Source organism: Lytechinus pictus, chromosome 5 (assembly GCF_037042905.1).
Source record: "Lytechinus pictus isolate F3 Inbred chromosome 5, Lp3.0, whole genome shotgun sequence".
Taxonomy (NCBI): Eukaryota; Metazoa; Echinodermata; class Echinoidea; order Temnopleuroida; family Toxopneustidae; genus Lytechinus; species Lytechinus pictus.
Genome location: NC_087249.1, coordinates 18,381,982 through 18,402,199, shown reverse-complemented (window position 1 = coordinate 18,402,199; position 20,218 = coordinate 18,381,982). Strand labels below are relative to the sequence as shown.

The 20,218-nt window shown below is 36.6% G+C and overlaps 2 protein-coding genes across 2 annotated transcripts in view; both read right to left on the bottom strand.

Moving 5' to 3' along the window:
- LOC129261700 (MAM and LDL-receptor class A domain-containing protein 1-like) overlaps window positions 1–9,519 on the bottom strand; it is a 35,591-nt gene extending 26,072 nt beyond the window's left edge. The window contains exon 1 of the mRNA XM_064099947.1: window positions 9,188–9,519. Within this exon, the coding sequence (XP_063956017.1) occupies window positions 9,188–9,254 (67 nt within the window). The 5' untranslated portion in view covers window positions 9,255–9,519. The remainder of the gene's footprint in view (window positions 1–9,187) is intronic.
- Window positions 9,520–13,164: 3,645 nt separating this feature from the next.
- On the bottom strand, window positions 13,165–17,730 carry LOC129261701 (ileal sodium/bile acid cotransporter-like). Its single transcript, XM_054899748.2, has 4 exons — window positions 17,397–17,730; window positions 16,106–16,299; window positions 15,135–15,339; window positions 13,165–14,004 (listed from the first exon to the last, which is right to left on the bottom strand). Exons 1-4 carry the CDS (start codon window positions 17,631–17,633, stop codon window positions 13,540–13,542), a joined length of 1,101 nt encoding a protein of 366 aa, XP_054755723.2. The 5' UTR covers window positions 17,634–17,730; the 3' UTR covers window positions 13,165–13,539.
- Between the last annotated feature and the right edge of the window lie 2,488 nt (window positions 17,731–20,218).

The window sequence follows — 20,218 nt, the reverse complement described above, 5'->3', positions numbered from 1 at the left end:
ATTTGTTAGCCTAAAATGTGTTTTATTTCAAAAAGGGTATTTCTTTTTTAATCAGGGCACATTTCGTTTTGAAAAAAGGGCATTTTTTCTACGGGGAATGCCCCTCTCCCGGTCTTCCAAATGAGTCTATCACTATCATTCTAGGTTCGAAATGCGTAAGCCCTTGGACAGTTATGATTAAATGAAAATCTATTTTGATAAAAATAACATATATATGCGTTCGTTTTCTTTCTGATTATACAGGCTGAAAATTTCAGGATACAGTCTTTGTCTGTAGATATCCGTTGGCCAATCAGTACTGGTGTATAGATGGAGGGGGGGGCTTTGGGGTCTTCGACCCCTCCCCATAAATAAATTAATGAATAAATGAATAAGTAAAAAGGTTTTTTAATGAATTGAAATAATAAATAAGTAAATAAAACACAAAAAAGGAGAGAGGAAAAAAAGGAAAGTAAAAGGGTTGAATCTGTTAATATTTTCTGAATATTATGTCAATCTCTCACACTTTAGAATTTATTTCTCCATTTCTGTGCATTATTTTCAAAAGCAAGTTAACTGCTTGTCAGTTTTTGAGTTACGACCTGTTATTAACAACTCCTAGAATACTTAAAGGTTTTAATTCCATTTTGACCTATTTTACTGTCACTTCCTTGAAACGAGTTCAAGTACTTCCAGAAAGGTTAAATCAAGTCAAGGGTAATTTGAATACTGCATTATTATGATTCTAAAGAAACAGTGTTCGGCTAATATGTCAACGACAACGCTCGCGAGTTAAAAGGCGCAAGGTCGTCAAGAAAAGACTTGGTTGACTTTTTCAAAAGTTGGTTGTTTGGGAAGTGTTTTCTTGTTCTCTTTTTTCATCCATCGACCCACTCAAGTACGTCAAATACTCATGACGTCACTCCCATCAGCACAACATGGAATACGAATTTGAGCTATTTCTTTCTTTCACAGGTCCAAAATTCACATAGCAATATATGTTTCTAGCTTGTGGTCATAATGCATTCCTCCCTTCCTTAATTTCATTCAGCAAGAAATTGATCCACATTATGATGCACTCGACCCAGGTGAGATGAATGGGTACCTGGCAGTCATGAAAACAGGAATTTATTCCATAAAATGCTTGTGCGCTTGTAAAAAAATACTTAGCGACTAAGACCAGGGTGGCAATATACAAGTCCTTCGGAGGTTAAATGGTTCAGAATATTACTCATCAATAAATAATATTGATTGATATTTCCATTCACCTTTCTATCCATGCATTTATCTTATGCTTTTCTATGTTTCTATTTTTTAATCAATGGTTGCACGTGACCAACATGCTTAAGTCTCGATTATAATACAAGGGGTGTTTGTTTCTCAATTGTTTTTCAATTTTGATCCGTTATGTGGGAGGTTGACCCAGTTTTTTAAATCCCGTTCAGAGTCGTAAGTTTGAGAGATTTCAAAGCCATCCTCCGCATTTTATCCTTGACATTTAATATGAACAAAAAAATCCAGGACAAAGGCAGTATGGCACTTGTATGTAATAATAAAAAGGTGTGTGATTTGTTTTAATGTATATGTGACCGAATTTTAAAACGTAACTTGATGTATAATGACCGAATTTTAAAACATAACTTGATGTATAATGCCCCTTACCCCCCCCCCCTCTTGCGCTCTCTCCCCTGCCCTTTCCCTCTCTTTCTTTCTTTCTTTCTTTCTCGCTCTCTCTCTCACACACACACGCACACACAATGTTCTTCTTTTTTAACCCCACTCCAAAGGTATAGGCTTCAATCGTAAAGGAAAAAGAAAGAATTGTTCAAATCAGTGACGTGCAAATTGGAGGATCGACCGAGCAGGAACTTAAAAACGCCCCCTTCCTAATCTTATTATCAGATACCATAGCAAGGTAAAATGATCGTCGAACAACCCACGTGTCACGTAGGCCTACTGAACTTTTAAACAACCCAGAGAAAGAAACACCTTACATCTAGACACTACACCACACAGAAACATTGTATTACCAAATTTGCCACGTTTATTCCAATCAAAACACAAATTTGATTTTCTTTATGATTAAGACGATTATAATAATGATAACGATGATGATGAGTATGCTACTACTACTACTACTACCACTACTACTACTACTACTACTATTGCGACTTCTACTTTTACTAATTCCACTACTACTATAATACGTACATCAGATTACAGAAAAAGAATTAGTACAATATGATCATTCATTAACAATGAAGGTGATATAAGACAAAGTTACGTGTATAGTGCCAAACTCCTGGGACTCTGGGAGTATAGGTTTTTACAACATTTGGGGGGGGCACGTACGTTCTTACCCCCCCCCCCTGATAGGGCAATCATATTTTTAACGGTAACATCAAAGGTTGCTTTATGTCATTGTTGATCTTGATAGTAGGGTCGTAATTTAATTAGTTTCTATCATTTTTTTTCTTCAATTATTTGGCCCCTAAAACGTGGAATAAATGCACTTTATTCCGTTCCCTTTCCTGCATGCATCGATCCCTCTATAGAAAGAACATGGGATCTATTCAAATCTATCCAGTCTTATGCACAGTCACACCAACGAGACCGACTCCAAACCGACCGAAAGTGTCTCATTGGTAATAACGTAATACATTTGATCGGTCTGGAGTTGGCTTCGTTGGTGTGACTGCATCTGACATCAAGGCTATGTCTTGGCTAACTCGACATCGACCATGCGACAGACAGTTGTGCTCTCTGACTCTAATCCAATTTGTAAGCCCATCGACATTTCTACAAATTTCTTGTGTAGTAATTACCCCGCGAGAAGAATAAAGTGCCACACACAGCATGTTCACATATAATTCAGTGGACCATGGACGAGTGGACAAAGTGGAGATGTGCTCCACACTGTTAACAACATGCTCTAATTTAAAGGTGCGAAAATAATTTCACACTGCCAGCCACCTTTACAGTGTGAATGTTCACAGTACTGTGTTTACACATCAGACTATGTGAAAATAAGTCTGATTCACTGTTAAAATACTCTCATTTAAACAGTGTGATGAGCACATTGTGTTTCACAACGTGAGGACAAACTGTGTAAGATACACCACTGGCGGATCCAGGAAGGGGGGGGGGGCACATCCGGCTCGTGCCCCCTTCCCCTTTGAGAGTCATAATCATAATTTTTAATGTAAATATGCCATTTTTACCCAAGTGTGCCGGCACATCCCCCCCCCCTTTGAAAAGCGAGGACCAGTTTTTATTTTTTATTTTGTTTGCATGCCAATTTTTATCGGGAAAATGTGCCCCCCCCCCCTTTGAAAATCCTGGATTCGCCCCTGGGATACACCATGGACCTCCATGGATACACACATAATACTTTCCGGCAGGGTAGAGTCCATGCTGAAAATATTATAATATGAATAGACAAATTAAATCCAACAAATCGGACAAGGATCACAAACTTATAAATCTATTGTAATTCGATGTATATAGTTTTCTTTAATCTGCAAAAATCGAAATATGTTCTATTATTAATACAATAAAATACACACAAATAGTGAACGAGTGCCGTCATCGACTCTCTCTCTCTCTCATTTGCATATCACCGTGATTGTGCATATTAACTCTTCGGAGTTTTTTTAAAGCAAAATTTCAAAGTAGATTATTCTTTTTTACATATGATTTTGGTGGAATTTTTAAACGGTATATACTGTCTTGTGTGATTTCTCTTTTTTTATTCAAATCGACTTTTTTGTTTCGATGAATTTCCCCCTTTAAGTAACTGCCCGGCAAAAAGCTCAAGTACATCTACAATTTTCATGTTCCCTTTCTATCTTCGGTTGCCAAGACAATGACTCACTACATACATGTCAAGATCCGAGAGGGCATCATAGTGCATCATATAATGTTAACATTGTCAAATAAGTACGACCCCAAAAAGAAGATATATGGCCAGAAATTGTCAGTGTAAATATTCAATTTCACGACATATTATCGTTACTTTTTAACACGTAAAACTTTTTTATGCGTAATAAATCACCTGTTGCTTGGATCTCAGAAGCTCAGAATTTATCATTAAAATGATTTAGTGACTGCATAAAAATATGTCCCTCTTTTTCCTAAATGTTATACATGTTCACAAGAAAAACGATATTTCCCCTATATCTTGAATGAATGACCATTCGAGTTCGTGAATTTGGTAATTATTATTATTATTATTATTATTTTTATTTGTATGTTCTCATTTGCATCGTCACTGTATATTGAACAAAAATAAAAAACAACAGCATGATATACATTAGAATTCAACATAAAAATTGACAACATTATATAAATATAGCAAGAAAAATGTTTAGATACATGTTCAATAGTAAGCAAACATAATGCCTAAATTGACTTTTCAATCTTTGTTTTACAATTTTTCCAAAAAATACTTTTTTTTATATTTGCTCTCCATTTTATTTCTTCTAAGAATATTTCAAATATTTCTTTAAAATTTGATTTTCTTTTTTGTTGAAAAATTGTATAAGAAGCTAAATTGATTAATACATTAAAGAAAGATATAACGTTGTGTCCATTACCACCGTGTCTACCAATCACAATGTCTTTATAACTTATATCCACATTTTTAATATTCAGATTAATGGTAACACAAAAGTTACTGAATTTTAACCAAAAGAGTCTAGAATAATGGCAATCATAAAATAAGTGATAATAGTTTTCAATAGTTTTACATTTAAAACAGAGTGGAGATTCTGCCAATTTAAATCGAAACAAATATTCATTTGACATCAAAAGTTTATACAAAAATTTAAAGTTGAATTCAGCTAAACGAAATTCTTCAATAAAAGTAACTTTTTCTTTCCAGATATTGTTCCAAATCAAATTTTCTTTGAAGTAAAGTGACCAATATTGTTCAACATTTGGGGTTATAAACTTTTTATCCACAAGAAAATTGTATAATCTTTTAGAAAGTTTAACAGATAAATGTTTACTTTGTTTTATATGTAAAACAGGATCATGGTCCTTCAATTGAAAATAGCTAACAATTGAATGATTTGAGCAATGTTTATCATTAACCAAAATGTTTTTCCATTTTTCTGGTATACAACTCCAAATTAATTTCGATTCACATAAATAATTTCCTTTTTTCTTTAATTTTGCATGAATACACAGTATATCCAATATTCCATCGTTGTTAACAATATCTCCAATAACAAGAATGTCTGAGCATACCCAATGCTTCCAAAACAAACACTTATTCTTATACAAAATGTTTTTATTACCCCATAATAACTGTTGCCTAATATCTTCACCTGTATTCTCAAAAGAGGGTTTGTTATTACACATTTTCCAAGCAATTATACATTGACGATAAAATAATGGAAGTTGTTTCATTTCAGGCATTTGACATTCTTTTTCAAAAGACATTTTAAGAACAAGTGAATTCGGTCCAAAGTAATTGAGGTGTAGTTCAGGAAGGAACTTCCATCTAAAATTGTGATCCTTGGTTTCAAATAGATTTTTTAGCCAAACTGTTTTTAGGGCATTACATTGTAAAACAAAATCAGGCATGTTTATTCCTCCTTTTTCAGTTCTACCAATCATTGTTTTTCTTTTTATTTTATCACGCCCTTTCCATATAAATTTAAATATGATTTGTTCAACTTTTTTATAAATGTGATCAAGCATGGGAAATACAGTCATTAAATAAGTTATATTTGAAAGAATTAAAGATTTTAGTACAGTAACTTTTCCGAAAAATGTTAAATATCGGCATTTCCACAATAATACTTGGTTTTCAATTTTTGTTACTTTTTCTTTCCAAGTTTTTTCATAAGCATCAAACATATTTTTACTGAAATACACCCCTAGAGTTTTTATAAACACACTTTTCCAATCAACCTTTTGAAAAAGATTGCTGTTAAAATTTCCAAAGCTAAAACCCGAGCTTTTCGAAACATTTAACGATGGTCCAGCAACTTTGCAAAACCTTTGGACTCTTTCCATTACAGTTTTTAAAGACAGTGGTAATTATTTATCATTCCATTATGATCCATATACGTAATCATTCAATCCCCATTTCTGTAAAGTCACGTGATTTTGGAAGAGAAGATTACACTATAGTCTCTTTCTTTCTCTAATTTAAATGTGCCGTTGTCTTCTGTTCACCAGTGTTGTTGGGTTTTTTTTAATAGAAATGTGTATTACTTTCATCGATCTGTTTCTTTGATTTTTTTTTTATTTATACGATTCAAGTGGTATCAAGTGTTTCATATTCCTTTAAAACTAACAATATTAGCCAGCAGTGGCGTAGTGACCCCCCCAAAAAAAGTGAGGGGCCTAAATATGGCGCATCGGACAAAATCTTTTAAAAATTTGCGAGCAAGCGAAGCGAACAAGCAAAAAAAATTACATTTTTATTACAAATATCCTATTTTGTGATAGTTTTTGATATTATATTCAGAGAATGATCATATTTTACCCTCCTCTCTTTCCCTATCTCTCCCTTTTCTCTTTTTTTTTAAATCTCGGTCGTGAATTTTAAGGGGGGCAAGCGCCCCAAGGTCCCCCTCCCATCAGTGCGCCACTGTTAACCAGACGTAAGAGTGCAATCACTCCTTCAAGAGGCCAACGATGATCTAGGTCATGACCGATGATCTTCGAACTTCTTTAATAAACGTTAATGTCACGTGTATTAGTTATATTGTCTACGGCGTGGCTGTCCTGAAAATAACAAACCCCCTAATAACTTTACCAGAACAGATAACTAAAATTGCAGATCTACAGGATTTACAGTGATAACACTTCGAGGAATGAACAAAAAAAAGTATTTAAAAAACGAAATCTCCAAAAAAAAAAGAGATAGTACTAACGATAAAGAAATTGGGCCTATATGAACATCCATGACATTTGCCATGTTTGGCCCGCCGAAAATGTCATGTGTTGATTTTAACAAATCAAGTAATTAATCAACAGACATAATAATGAAGATTGTTGTGAAATTTCACGAAGACATGTATTTCTGTTTATTTTTAAAAAACAAATACATTGATATATATTTCATTTTACCAAGTTAATTATGGTATTAATTATAGTCAAAAAGCCACTGTTATAATTTAATGTAAGCAAACATAGTTGAGAAAAAAAAGAGAAAATACTCGGATAGAAAAAAATGCGAAAAGCGATGGAAAATCTATTCAATGTTACATTATACGCAAAAGATTGGAGTCATTAACCTGCATATAATGCAACGATAGTCGTTTGTATATGGAGTAGCTTTGTGAGAATGGTGTGAGTGGGTGAGGGTGACAGTACGGGTGTGTGATAGGGTGGGGTGTGTGTGTGTGTGTGTGTGTGTATGTGTGTGTGTGCACTGTGGGAAATTAATCATCCCCTTAAATAACAGAAATATTCTCGCATCAGTCTTGAGAACCGGCCTGTAATCTTACATATTGTGTAAAAGTTAAAAAAAATCCATATCAATCCTTACAGAATTTCTGTAACAAAACTTTGATTTTCCTCTTTTTAATATTTCTATAAGTAAATGTGGATGTAATTCGTGCGCTGGAGGTATGCGTCTCTCTGTGTCTATGCTTGAGTTTACTGGGTTTAATTTGGGGGTTTTCGTGTGTGTGTGTGTGTGTTTCGGAAGCAAAGTAAATTTAGACTGATTAATATCTATGACTATTAATTTATTTTCACGTCTTCTGTGGTAGGGCCTACCATTCTTGCTCTTATTTGGTATGATTGCTATATGCAAGGATTCCATTAGTCTATTTCCAGAAGAACAGTCCTTATAACTTATGCTGTCCGTTAGATATTAGTCTAACAACATTTTAAATTTTAGTAAAAAGATAAGAGCAGCACAAACTATCAACATACATCAATACAGAATTTATTTCGGTTGTCATGAAAGTACATGAATGATATACTAAATAATATATGACACCTCACACCCGACTTTCTTCCGTAATACCTTTACACTAGTATAATCCATGAGATAATCTCGAAAGATATCCACCCTTCGCTTTAAAAGAGAGTACATTGGCATAGTACTACTTGCTCAGAATTAAAGGGGTAAAGCGTAAATAAAATCTTATAAACAATTTCCTCCTTCGAGAACACACAGGCACGACGGGAAGTTACGACTGTGACTAGCCTAATGTGTCACGGAACATGAATATAGGCACACAATAATACAGCCGAGTTGTGACTCATCAGAAGTCTGTGTTGTGTCCAGAGAAGGGTGAAGTTAACTATGATGAACCCAATAGATTGACAACATTAAGAGCACTCGATCACCCATTAAATAATGCACCCACACACACACACACACACCCACACACACACCCACACACACCATACCCTATTCACTCCAAATGCTCAACTCAGCAAAGAAAAAAAAACGATTGTTTTGCACACATCTTAGATCACATGATCATGGTCAAAGGTCATTTTGAGTCAATGGACATAGTATTTTATTATCATTATGATTGCTTTCTTTTGTGAATAATTATTAATTAGCTGTAATCAAAGTCAGCACTGCTGCTGTATCGAATCGCGTAATGCAGGCGAGACTGCCAGAGGCGTTCCACTTATTATTATTAAATATTCAGCGTTATACCAAACAATATAGATCGTTAATCGTTTAGATTGGAACACTGTATCAGGATTGACATGTTATTTCGCACTTATAACAAAGAATTTTTACGATTCATGTTTATTTTATATCAATAAGAGAAAGGAATTTTAGAAACAGATGTTATTAAATCAGAGGTAGCTCCCACTTTCCTGAATATACAACGTTATACCAAACAATATAGATCGTTAATCGTTTCAAATTGCTACAACACTGTATCATAATGTTATTTCACACTTATAATAAGGAATGATTGCGATTCATGTTTATTTTGTATCGATACACTCTAAAAAGTATAGAGAACAAATTTACCCAATATTGTGCAAACGGGAACATGCATTTTTTTTGGGGGGGGGGATAAGATTTTATCCCGTGTTGCGGCAAAATGCCTGTTTTTCAACGAAACGTTAGGTAAATTTTACACAATATTAGGTTTCATTTTTCCAAGCAAACATGCATGTTCCTTATTGACCCATATTGGGTAAATTGTTTTTAGAGTGTAAAAAACAAACCAATTTTCTGGGCCGACAAGAACTAAGACTTCATACTCACGTGAAAGTTTGACGCTGGGTAGGCAACATAGCAGCAGTAACACTATACACGACCTAATCGCATTCATGTTTCCAAAGTAACGTAATATATATCCCACAGCGATATCCCAACACGACCGGGATCCAATGCAACCTCTGCTGAAATATGTTATCTGAAGAATATAAATCCAATAAGTTGAGTTTCTCTCCCACTATAGTATTATAGTATAACGCGGGTGGCTATTGGATTAAAGTCGCACAACTCATTGCAAAGTTGGAAAAGTTAAGTGGATTTATTAGTCTCTCCAACAACTTGCAGATTATACTCTGTCACTATTTTTTCACTGGGGTGACCTCATACTTTTTTGCCCCGTATGTACGGCTGGAAGGATATGACATCTAATCTAAAGGGGGGCATTGAGCTCCCCGGTTCGGGGGAAAGTTATGATTGGTTTTCCGTTCGCGTCAGCTGATTTGGTAAAACTATCGGTGACATTGCTCAGTTTGGAATTTGTGTCGAATCTGTCGGATTTCGGGATCTAGTTTCAGAACCAGGACGGGGATGTTCCCATTGTTTTGATTGGCAATTTAATGAGTTTGTCCCGCTTCTATTACTTGTTTCTATTAAAATTTTAACGGCATTGCATTTACTTATTGTTTTTTCAGAAATTCAAGTTTGACACCCCCCCAAAAAAAAATGTATTTGACAGTTCTGGGAAAATCGATTTGAGCTACTGAATTACTATTCTTTCAATATATTTGACATATATTTATACATGACTGTAGTTTATTTCTACGAGAGTTGCCGAAGAACAGTTTTTTGTATTCATTGTCATATATAGGCCGACGTGTATAATGTGTTAGCGAATAGGCGAGACATACACTCTCAAAACAAATCCGTCAAAATGACTAATTAATCGGGGTCAGCTGGGTGAAAATATTATTCTCGTTATATTTTACTATGATTTATTTGTATTTTACAAGAACAGAGTTATATCTGACTAGAATATACGTCAGAAATGTGATTAGACATATCGTTTGCACCCAGCTGACTACTGATCTAGTCAATTTGACTGATTTGTTGTAAGAGTGTACGCACGAGCGACATCAGAGTATTCTAACACCACTTTCCTCTCCCTTTTTTCCCTCGTTTTTTTTTTCTAAAACCTCGTGTATTCTTCAAATCATGCAAATATTCGTTTCCAGACTGGTTTTCGGAGATAGTTCAGAATATCAATCATTGATTGATTAACCCCGATCACATAAGCTCCGTTTAGACTCAGCGGCTGGCTATCTTAGTATGAGAGGGGGAAACGGGGGTACGCCGCGCAGCTGCCTTAGGAGTACATTTCCCTCCTTCTCCCCGGCTTCTGCTATTTATAGATCACCGGTAATACGAGAGGATAACGGTAGTCAATTTAGGGTCTTTCCAGGGGAGCATTTTCATAAGACAAAATAGTCAGTGATTTTTCTCTGACAACCGTTATAAGCTACTGAAATCCTTTTATCTGATTGGCTAAGAGCACATCAGCCAGTGAAAACCATGACAAGATGCTGAAACAGTCCCGAGATCAAATTAGAACTAACGGGAGATTCATAACTCGTCTTTGTAAATTTCAAAACTCGACAGATGCATTAAAGGGGTACTCCGGGCTGAAAATAATTATATTTAAATAAACAGAGTCAAATTCGCCGATCAAAACGATAATTTTTTTAATCAAAATATGAAAACAAAAAACAAAGTTATCGAGTTTTATTATTTATTGAAAGTGTAGCAATATTGTTTATGAAAACAGTTGCACGCCGTTATGAATATTCATTAGGCATGTTAGGAGGGCTGATGATGTCATGTTCCCAATTTCCTTTTTTTTTCATAAGCTCTTACATGAAATAATATGTATTTATACTGTGTGCCTCCATTGTAACAAATAAGTTGCAGCAATGAATATCTTATGCATTAAATAAGTTGTCAATCCATTTTTTGTATCCATGGTGGAGAAAATTTGAATATTTTATTATAATAAAATATGATAGGAATATGATAACATGATCAGCGTGCTCATTCCACACCCATTAATACATGCATATAAATATTTCCCGAAACTAATGCAAAACGTCAAAATGGTTTACACGTCTTTATTATTCTGTGTCTGATTTTGACTATTAATTTAACCTTTAACCCTTTTTGCCCTTTTATCTATTCCCGGGACAGTGGAATGTAGTCGCGTCGACCCACCCCTATAATTTGTAGCGTTTAATAGATTAGACATGCAGGCGATTCTTTAATTTTGTTACAAAACTTTCTCGGTATAAACGTACAAAAGTATTTGACACATTTGTTTTTTTAACTGAATGATTTTTTAATAATAGAAATTATTCAGAATTGCAAGCTTCGTATCCTGTCAACGGGCTGTTTGTTTCAACATTGCATCATAAGATGTAGAAATTGTAGTTATGGACATTTCGTGTTTTGATGTTTATCAAACATGTTAAACAGAGTATATATTGATTATTCTTTGTGGGAGAGTCACCACTGACGGAGGAAACAGAAGATAAACGACAAAATGATTGAGGGCGCTCTGTATTTCAAAGTAGCTGACTTTATTGATCATCTCAAGAAAGTTACGAATTGAAAAGATATAGGTTCAGAAAGAGTAAACAGATTCCTGTGGATTTTTCTATCGATGAAAGTATGTGATGGTTTTAATCCTTCAAAACCGTAAGTTGTAAGGTAATGGCACACACGGTTGCCTCCCCAAGGAATTTTGAACTTAAAAAGAGATCGTACCGTAATTAATGATGAGTAAATAAATGTCGTCAAACATCCTATTCCAGTATTCCGTAAAGTATACTCTAAAATGAATTTTTCATTCTTAAAACGGTATCATTAGATTGAAGGGTTCCATGACATTTGCTCCGGCGAAAACTGTTCCGATGGAAAATCTGCACGTCAAGCCAAACATAACACCAACCTCCAAAACTGAAAAATCCATAATCCTTATATTTACATTATTCTTAACCCAAAACTCGATTACAATGCTAACTCTAACCCTATGATCTGAGCCAGTGGTCACGGCATTGCGGAGCACCAGCAAAAAAATTGAGTCACTGAGTGGGCTCGCGAAGCGCGCTCAATTGCCAAGAATACTGACCTAATAGAGACATTTTAAAGACGTCCCCCCCCCCCGTAGTTCAAAATTCAAATTTATTTATTTCACTTCCATCAATTGTACATACATGAATTGTATACCATATATAAACATAAATATTTGTATACGTTGCAAGAAAGAAAATAATGATACATATGTTGTGAAAAAAAAAAAAAAAAAAAAAAAACACTTAGACAATTTGGGCAACACATTGTAGGTTTTAAATAAGTATACTATTTTTCAATAGAAATTAAATTAAGATGGAAATGGAGGGACCCACTAAAAAGCAATGCTTGTACAATGTGGGCCCCTCAAAAAATAGATAACACAACAAATAACAAAATAGCAAGGTATAAATACAGATAATCAAATGAGAAAAAAATCAATAACTGAGAGGGAAATACTCACAAAATAAATACAAAGTTATCAAAAATATACAGTTAGATAAAGGACAAAACAACCCGTCCTAAAAATATCCACCCTTCCCCACCACACCCCCCCCCCCCCATAAAAAGAGAAGGAAAAAAAAAAAAAAAAAAAAAAAAAAAAGGGGAGAATGCCCTGAGAAGATGGATGGGTGTTGTTGTATGTAGATAGAACACATGCCGTCGTGGACTCAAGCAAACTGGATTCAATGATGTGTATAAAAGGAGAAAAAGTATATAAAATAACCTGGAAAGAATATAATGCACGAAAAATGTGATTGATGCCGTAAACAAATAACCGGTAGGAAGGCGGATAAGCGGACAGGAGAGGAGAAAATAGAGGGAGAGGATAGACACAATAATGTATGAGGTTCAATAATGAGCACATCGGAGAAGGACTTGTGTCAGATTTTTTTTTATAAAAAAAAAAAGGATAATAATTATTTTATGTTTTAATTGTAGTCTTTAAAGTAATAATGATGACTTGACAGAGATGATGAATTAAACTTAATTTGGGTTCAATATTAGTTACGCCACTGACCTGAGCAAAATCAATATTGCAGGAGCGTATGTCGTGTCACCTACTTAAGTATAAATCAGATTGGCCAGAAATCCATGTACCAACTTCACTATGTTGCAAGCTTTTTTTTTCTCAAAACAGTTGGGTCTAAATGCCGCAGTCACACTGGCAAAGCAGACCATAGGCCGAATATAATACTACTTTCTACGATAAGCATAGGTCAACAGGTCAATATCATCGGATTGGTTTGGAGTCGGTTTCGTTGGTTGTGACTATAGCATTAGATTTTGGAATCGAGGGCAGAGCAAGCTTCTTCGGAGTTGATGTCTTTCTTCATCCAACCCTTGTCGGCGACGGGTCCGCCTTCATTGCTGCCGGTACGTCTCACCCCCTGTCTCACCACGATCTTGTAGACCGCGACCCCGATGAGTCCTTCGACCATCATGACGGGACCGTAGAGGGACGGGTAGGTTAAGACCTCAAACATGATGGGTGAACCTTCGAACGTCAGGACGGTCAGGGCCAGGGAGACGTTCTGGAGACCCGTCTCGTAGGCGATGGTACGGCAGTGTGCGGGCGGGCGGCGTAAGGCCCAGGAGAGGAGATAACCGAGGGCGGCGCTCAAGGTAGGGAGGGTGAGGACGCAGATCCAAACTTGCCAGGAGACGGAGTACATCCCGGGGTTGATGATTGCCGTGAGGGTGATGCTTGTGGCTATTCCCAGGAGGCCTAGGATGCTCCCAACCTAAAAGTAGTGATGGCAAAATATTAAAGAGCGTATAAGACAATATTGGGAGAGGGGGGATGAGGAGCATTTTCTTGTGAGATGAATGCAGTCCCAAGACCTCAAAATGATCGTAAACCAGGGTCGAGTGTTTCATAGAATCAATATTCAGTGACTTTCGCTGACAAATTTGCTCTTAGTCAATTAGATTAGGCTGAGGACTTTGGTAGCTTACAACAATTGTTTGTGAACATCACTATTATTTCATGAAATGCTTCATGGGGTGTGAAGTCTTGAAGTGGATGAACAGGGTAAAGAGACTATGGAACTATAGAAGACTCGATTTTCTTGGTATCTTGAGTGACCGTTATCATAATGCCAACAGAATATAATCTTTTCATGATGACTAACCATGCATCACTGCGTTTCATCAACATGTGCCGTCCGACACGTTTTCAGGGCCAACAATTTTCTTTGATTTTGATGGGCTGAGACGTTACTCTGCTAACGCTTCGTATAAAACAGATTTTGTCGGTCCTTTTATGAAACGCTCCTCGGTTTTTCAGGAGAGCGTTTCATCAAAAATTTTCGTCCGACAAGTTTTCAGATCCGACAACTTTCCTCGATTTTGATTGGCTGGGAAGATAAGATGCTAGTTTGTTGACTGTCTGATAAATACTTTGTTGGATAGTTTCCCTTCGCGAAATGCTTGCTGATCAGACAAAGAGTTTGAGGGGATATTAACGTAAAATGCCTTGCTATGAATTGCAATTATGAAATAACCACTCTTATTGGTTTAATCTTGGTCAGTGTTTTGAAAAACGTACACATGCTACGACGGTATTGATTGGCCCCTGGCATTTTTTTCATCGATTGATCACAAACGTTTACTATGGCTAGAACATTTTGGTGCATACATACCACACCTCCTCAACCAAAGATGTTATAATTCAACGTTTCGCAGTTTAAATGACCACTTTGGTTTCAACTAGGGGCAGCGTCAGGGTTTATGATAGGAGGGAGGCAAGACAACCTTTCCTGTCTCTTCTCGCTTTCTTCTTTTTTCTCACTGTGTTTCTTCCTTTTCTCTCTACTTTAATAAAAGGGACGCCCCCCCCCCCCCCAGTAGCGCAGACCCGCTTTCAAGTAACCTTTGAAATGAACGATGTCCACTCTATTCTCTTCCATCGGATGATCATCCCAATTGTTACTGGGATCACAATGGACACCAAAGCTGTGATGATGCTGACGAAGGGGACGACGGCATTGTCATCGGTCCATCTTCGACTGTAGATGAACAGGTTCAGAGGCATGAGCCCAATGGCGGCTACGGTCGAGATGGTCGTCATGGTGATGCTGAAATTAAAGATTCAGTCATTATCATCTGATCGTTTAATCGCATCTTAAAAAGAATTCAATATTTCAATAGATAGTTATTGACCACAGCGGTCCTTATAATCTTAGAAACAATATTATCAGTAACAGATGCGATAACTTTTATCAGGCTACTAGATACTATACTATTATTACTACTACTACTACTGTATACTACAGTACTACTAGTACTACTACAGTACTACTACTACTACTACTACTACTACCAGGGGCCGCGGAACGGTTTTCAAGGTGGGGGGGCTGACCATGCATAAAAATACAATCATATGGTCATTTTTACGTTTTTGTACATGGTTTTGGAAAAAAGTAGGGGGGCTGAAGCCCCCACAGCCCCCCCCCCCCGCTTCCGCGGCCCCTGACTACTACTACTACTTACTGCTACTTTTTCTTCCTCCTCCTTCTCCTCTTCTTCTCCCTTTTCTTCTTCTTCTCCTCCTTTTTCTTCTTCTTCTTCTTTTTCTTCTTCTTCTTCGACGACATTCGACCACCATCATTATCCTCTATGAACAGGGTAGGCACCACTAGGTGACATGATTCTAACAAAATGGGAAATGATTAGAGAGAAGGAGATGTGGAAGAAAGAAAGGGTGAGAGTATACAAAAAAAGTTAAGGCCGCCTCACTCTGCAATGCCTCTACAATTAAAATGAGAAAAAAATATAACGTCAACCTCTATCTAGGTCGTCTTGTCCTCTCCCCTGGTGTCGTTCCTGATTAATAAAACCAACCTGAGACATACATCTCCCTTTGTCCAGAAGGTGAAGAGGTTAGAGACGGCTCCTCCAGGGCAGCATGACATGACGAGTACCCCTAACGCCATGGGCGCCGGTAAGGACAGGGCGAGAGCAAGGCAGAAAGCAGACAGAGGCATCAAGACGAACTGGCACAACATCCCGATCAGTACACTTTTCGGCACGCGTAACTGGACAAAAAAAATAATAATAAAAAAGCGGGGAAAAACATTACCTTTTCGGGTCGTTCTAAATTGATTGGTATGAATGACTAATGAATATGTTTATGCATAAGCATTGTCATAGTTTATAATCTTTGTTGATTGGTTCTGTCGATAATGATGACTTATGCGTATTCATGCACTTGTTATAAAAATGATTAAACTTTTAAATATTGGGTAAAGGGAAAAATGTAACCTTCACTTAGATGCAAGATGGAGAAATAGTATATAAGTAGTGGATAAAGTTAGCAACAGAGTTGTTATACCATTCAAATTTAAATGTTATTATACAGGGGATCACGTTGTCTGCTAGTCCGAATGAATTAAAATTCAAAATCAATGTAATACTATAATTTGTGTCGCTCACACATTAATCGAAGAGAGCACTAATCAATACTGACTTAATTTAATTTTAAGACAAAACGTTTACAAGGTTAAGTACGGAACCTTACGATGACATATGCCCTTCCCCCCCCCCCCCCGTTACTCGTTCCCAAGAGTTTGCTTGACTTTTATAACTCGTTCCCTTGACTTATAACTCGTTCCCTTGACTTAATGACTCTTTCCCTCTACTTAATAAATCGTTCCCTTGACTTAAAACTCGTTCCATCGACATGTTATATAATGACTCGTTCCTTCTACTTTATAACTCTTTCCCTTGACTTAAAACTCGTTACATCGACATAATGACTAATTCTCTCTACTTTATAACTCGTTCCCTTGATATATAACTCGTTCCATCAACTTAAAACTCGTTCCCTCGACCTAATGACTAGTTTCCTCTACTTTATAACTCGTTCCCTTGATTTATAACTCGTTCCCTTGACTTATAACTCGTTCCATCGACTCAAAACTCGTTCCCTCGACCTAATGACTCGTTTTCTCTATTTTATAACTCGTTCCCTTGACTTATAACTCGTTCCATTAACTTAAAACTCGTGGAAATGAGTTATAAGTCGAGGGATCGTGCTAGTAACTCGTGAAAACGATGAATTAAATACAAGTGATATGGAGGTAAAAAGTAAAAGATAAATTGATAAATAAATTATGTAAATAAATTAACTTACCACTTCTTTAAAATCGCTTGGTTTGACCACGCAGCCCATGGCTAGCATGAGGAAGATAAGGATTGTGATCAGAGTATACTTATTTGCTTTTTTCAAGGCTGCGATGTAAGCAGGCGGTGATGGAGGAAGGTGTTGACCGGTGGTCGTCCAGTTATCCGTCCCCGTTACCATGGCAACGTCTTCAGAAAACATTCCCTCATCAGATAGCATCCGTGTCGCTGTTTCGAAATAATCCATGGTGTTGTCGACTTTAAAGTTCGATCACTAAATTACGGGAGATCAATTGCTTGAAATCAAGATAGTGATTTGAAAGACGGAGCCTAGTTAAGGTGCATAAAGTTACTGTGGGGTGTTAAAACTGACTACGAGAGGACCACACCCTGATGTTAAAATTACACTCTCGAACGTAGCACCAAATAGACAATGTAAAATTTACAACAAGTGTGCTGTAAAATCACACATATATAGGTGTTGAACTAACACCAAAATAGAATTAACACCGGAGTTAATGACTGTTGTGGTCCAAGTCTATTATGCACACCAATGAACTGCATAGCAATGGAAAACGGGATAAAAAGGAAGAATGAAGAATCATAAAAACAGGGTCAACTGGAGCCAATGGGAAGAATAGTCTATCGACATGATCCAGTGCACATGCTTATATTGCTATCGAAATAACCTTTTGGCTTTGGTACAAAAAACAATAACACTTTAAACGTTGCCGGTTGATTTGTCCGATATTGCGCTCGTTTGGCCTATTATAGTTGTAGTGTCTCAGCTGTTGTGAAAACACATTTTTTTTCCTTAACATTTCATGAAAACTATGAAAATCGGTCTGTTTACTCTATCGTGTTTTTTTTTAATAAGTTCGAGTCTTGCCCCCCCCCCCGGAAATATTATCTGCGTGTGGTCATGCAAAATGGCATGACTGGAAATCCTAAAAAAGCATTTAAAAGAGCATTTGACAGGGTCAGACTTTACCGCTTTTTCAACATTTTCTTTTATGGCGCCGGTGAAGTGCAAAAATATGTGCGCCGCTCGGCAGTGCACCCCCCCCCCCCCCTCCTTCGCCAAAAGCTGGATCCGCCTATGACAAAGGTATGATTTTACAGGGTATGGAAGATTCTCGTCTACTATGCATCTATTCACTAAATTTACTAAGTAACCAGAGGCGATTTTCTTTTTCGGTCATTTTTATTAGTTATGAAATTGACAATGGCCATCGATGTCATCAATGTCAACACTCTTTGGCTGGCATATATAGGGCTAGATGCGAGTTTGAGAATAAACGGGCCGGTATGCCTTTTTTTTCCTATCCAACTATCTGTTTATATATATTTCGAAATTCGAGGAGACATGTGTATAATTTCGATTTTGAATTATGTATTTTTTTCCATAATAAAAAAACACAAATAGTAGGGGGCATTTGATATTATGTCCCCCCCCCCTTTCCAAAATGGTAGGGGGACGCGTCCCCCTGCCCTCCCCCCCCCCCTGGGATTTCCACCCATGCCCTATATGACACAGTCCCCCGGCCACAGTCACACAAGAAACCGTCTCCAAACCCATGTTCCAAAGCGATCGGGAATACGAATTCGAAATAAGGCAACATAGCGTCGATCGGTCTGCTGTCTTTCATAAGTGTGACTGCTCAGAACTTCCTGAAAATGTTCTCAGCTATGAACAACCAGGGAATCATATGAACCTGTTATCAGCTAGTGTTCTTGTATCGGTTTCCCAAACTTTCTAAAATATTTGATTTGATTTTAGTGCTTTTTATTCTGCAATCGCATCATTATGATTATCATTTTGTGCATGAATCATAGATTAAGACGACGTGTAGAAATATGTAATTCAAAACAATAATGATCTACTCCCAATTTAATTATATTTACAATTTGCAAGAGTTCATTAAATAAGCATATTGCTTGAAAACAATTACACCCCAGAAAACTAAGCGCATTCAGTTATAAGAATTGTGTTGAATTTCTTTAAAATATTGTTTTAAAAATATAGGCCCTAACAACGTCACGGTTGTGGGAATTAAGAGTTCAAACGGGGGGGGGGGGGGGGCAATATAGTTTCAACCGTCGGAGGTCATTATTAAATATGAAATTTATAAAGTACAATGCAGTGGTTGGATTTGTTTATTTCCACTTTTGTCATGCGTTTTTGTTTTGTTTTGTTCAGTGTTTATTATTTTATATGACCTGCATGACTTCATATTACATCTTCAAATAATATATAATTTTGACCCTAGCCCGGCAGCAGCTGGTATTCCAAGAGGTTTTAAACATTATATATTGCAAATATTCGATGAGGCGTGTATATCTCTATGGTTTTATTTTACAACATTAATTGTAAGACCTGTACCAGTTTTCTGGGCACACCCTTGAAACATGACTTATTAAGAGAAAAGAGGTAGGTAAAATGAAAGGAAATGAAAGGGAATAGTGAAATATTAAATCATTTTCTGAATATTACGTCAAAAAAAAATTTAATAGATTTTTGTACTTAAAAAAGTTACTCGCATCTTTTCAGAACTTCAATGATGCTTGTAAAATTCACCCCCCATATCTGGCCCCTCAAAATTTTAGGCTCATTTAATATTTCTACACAACAAATTTGTGGGTATTGAAAAGTCCATACCAATCCCCGACCAATTCTTCCTACACCGATCTGTATACGGATCAGTATGCCTAACCTCTATCCTCGACTCGAGCTCCCCCCCCCCTCCCCCCTCCCCCCCCCCCCCATAGTCATAGAGGTGAATAATCTATCCACCTATGCCCCAACCTTTTTTATTATTATTATTTGGTATT

Coding starts and splice junctions, on each gene's coding strand:
- LOC129261701 (XM_054899748.2), bottom strand. CDS start 17,633: ATGGATTATTTCGAAACAGCGACACGGATGCTATCTGATGAGGGAATG. Junction 16,300..17,396: donor CAAGCGATTTTAAAGAAGTG/GTAAGTTAATTT, acceptor TTTTTTGTCCAG/TTACGCGTGCCGAAAAGTGT. Junction 14,005..15,134: donor GGACATCGTTCATTTCAAAG/GTTACTTGAAAG, acceptor CACTACTTTTAG/GTTGGGAGCATCCTAGGCCT.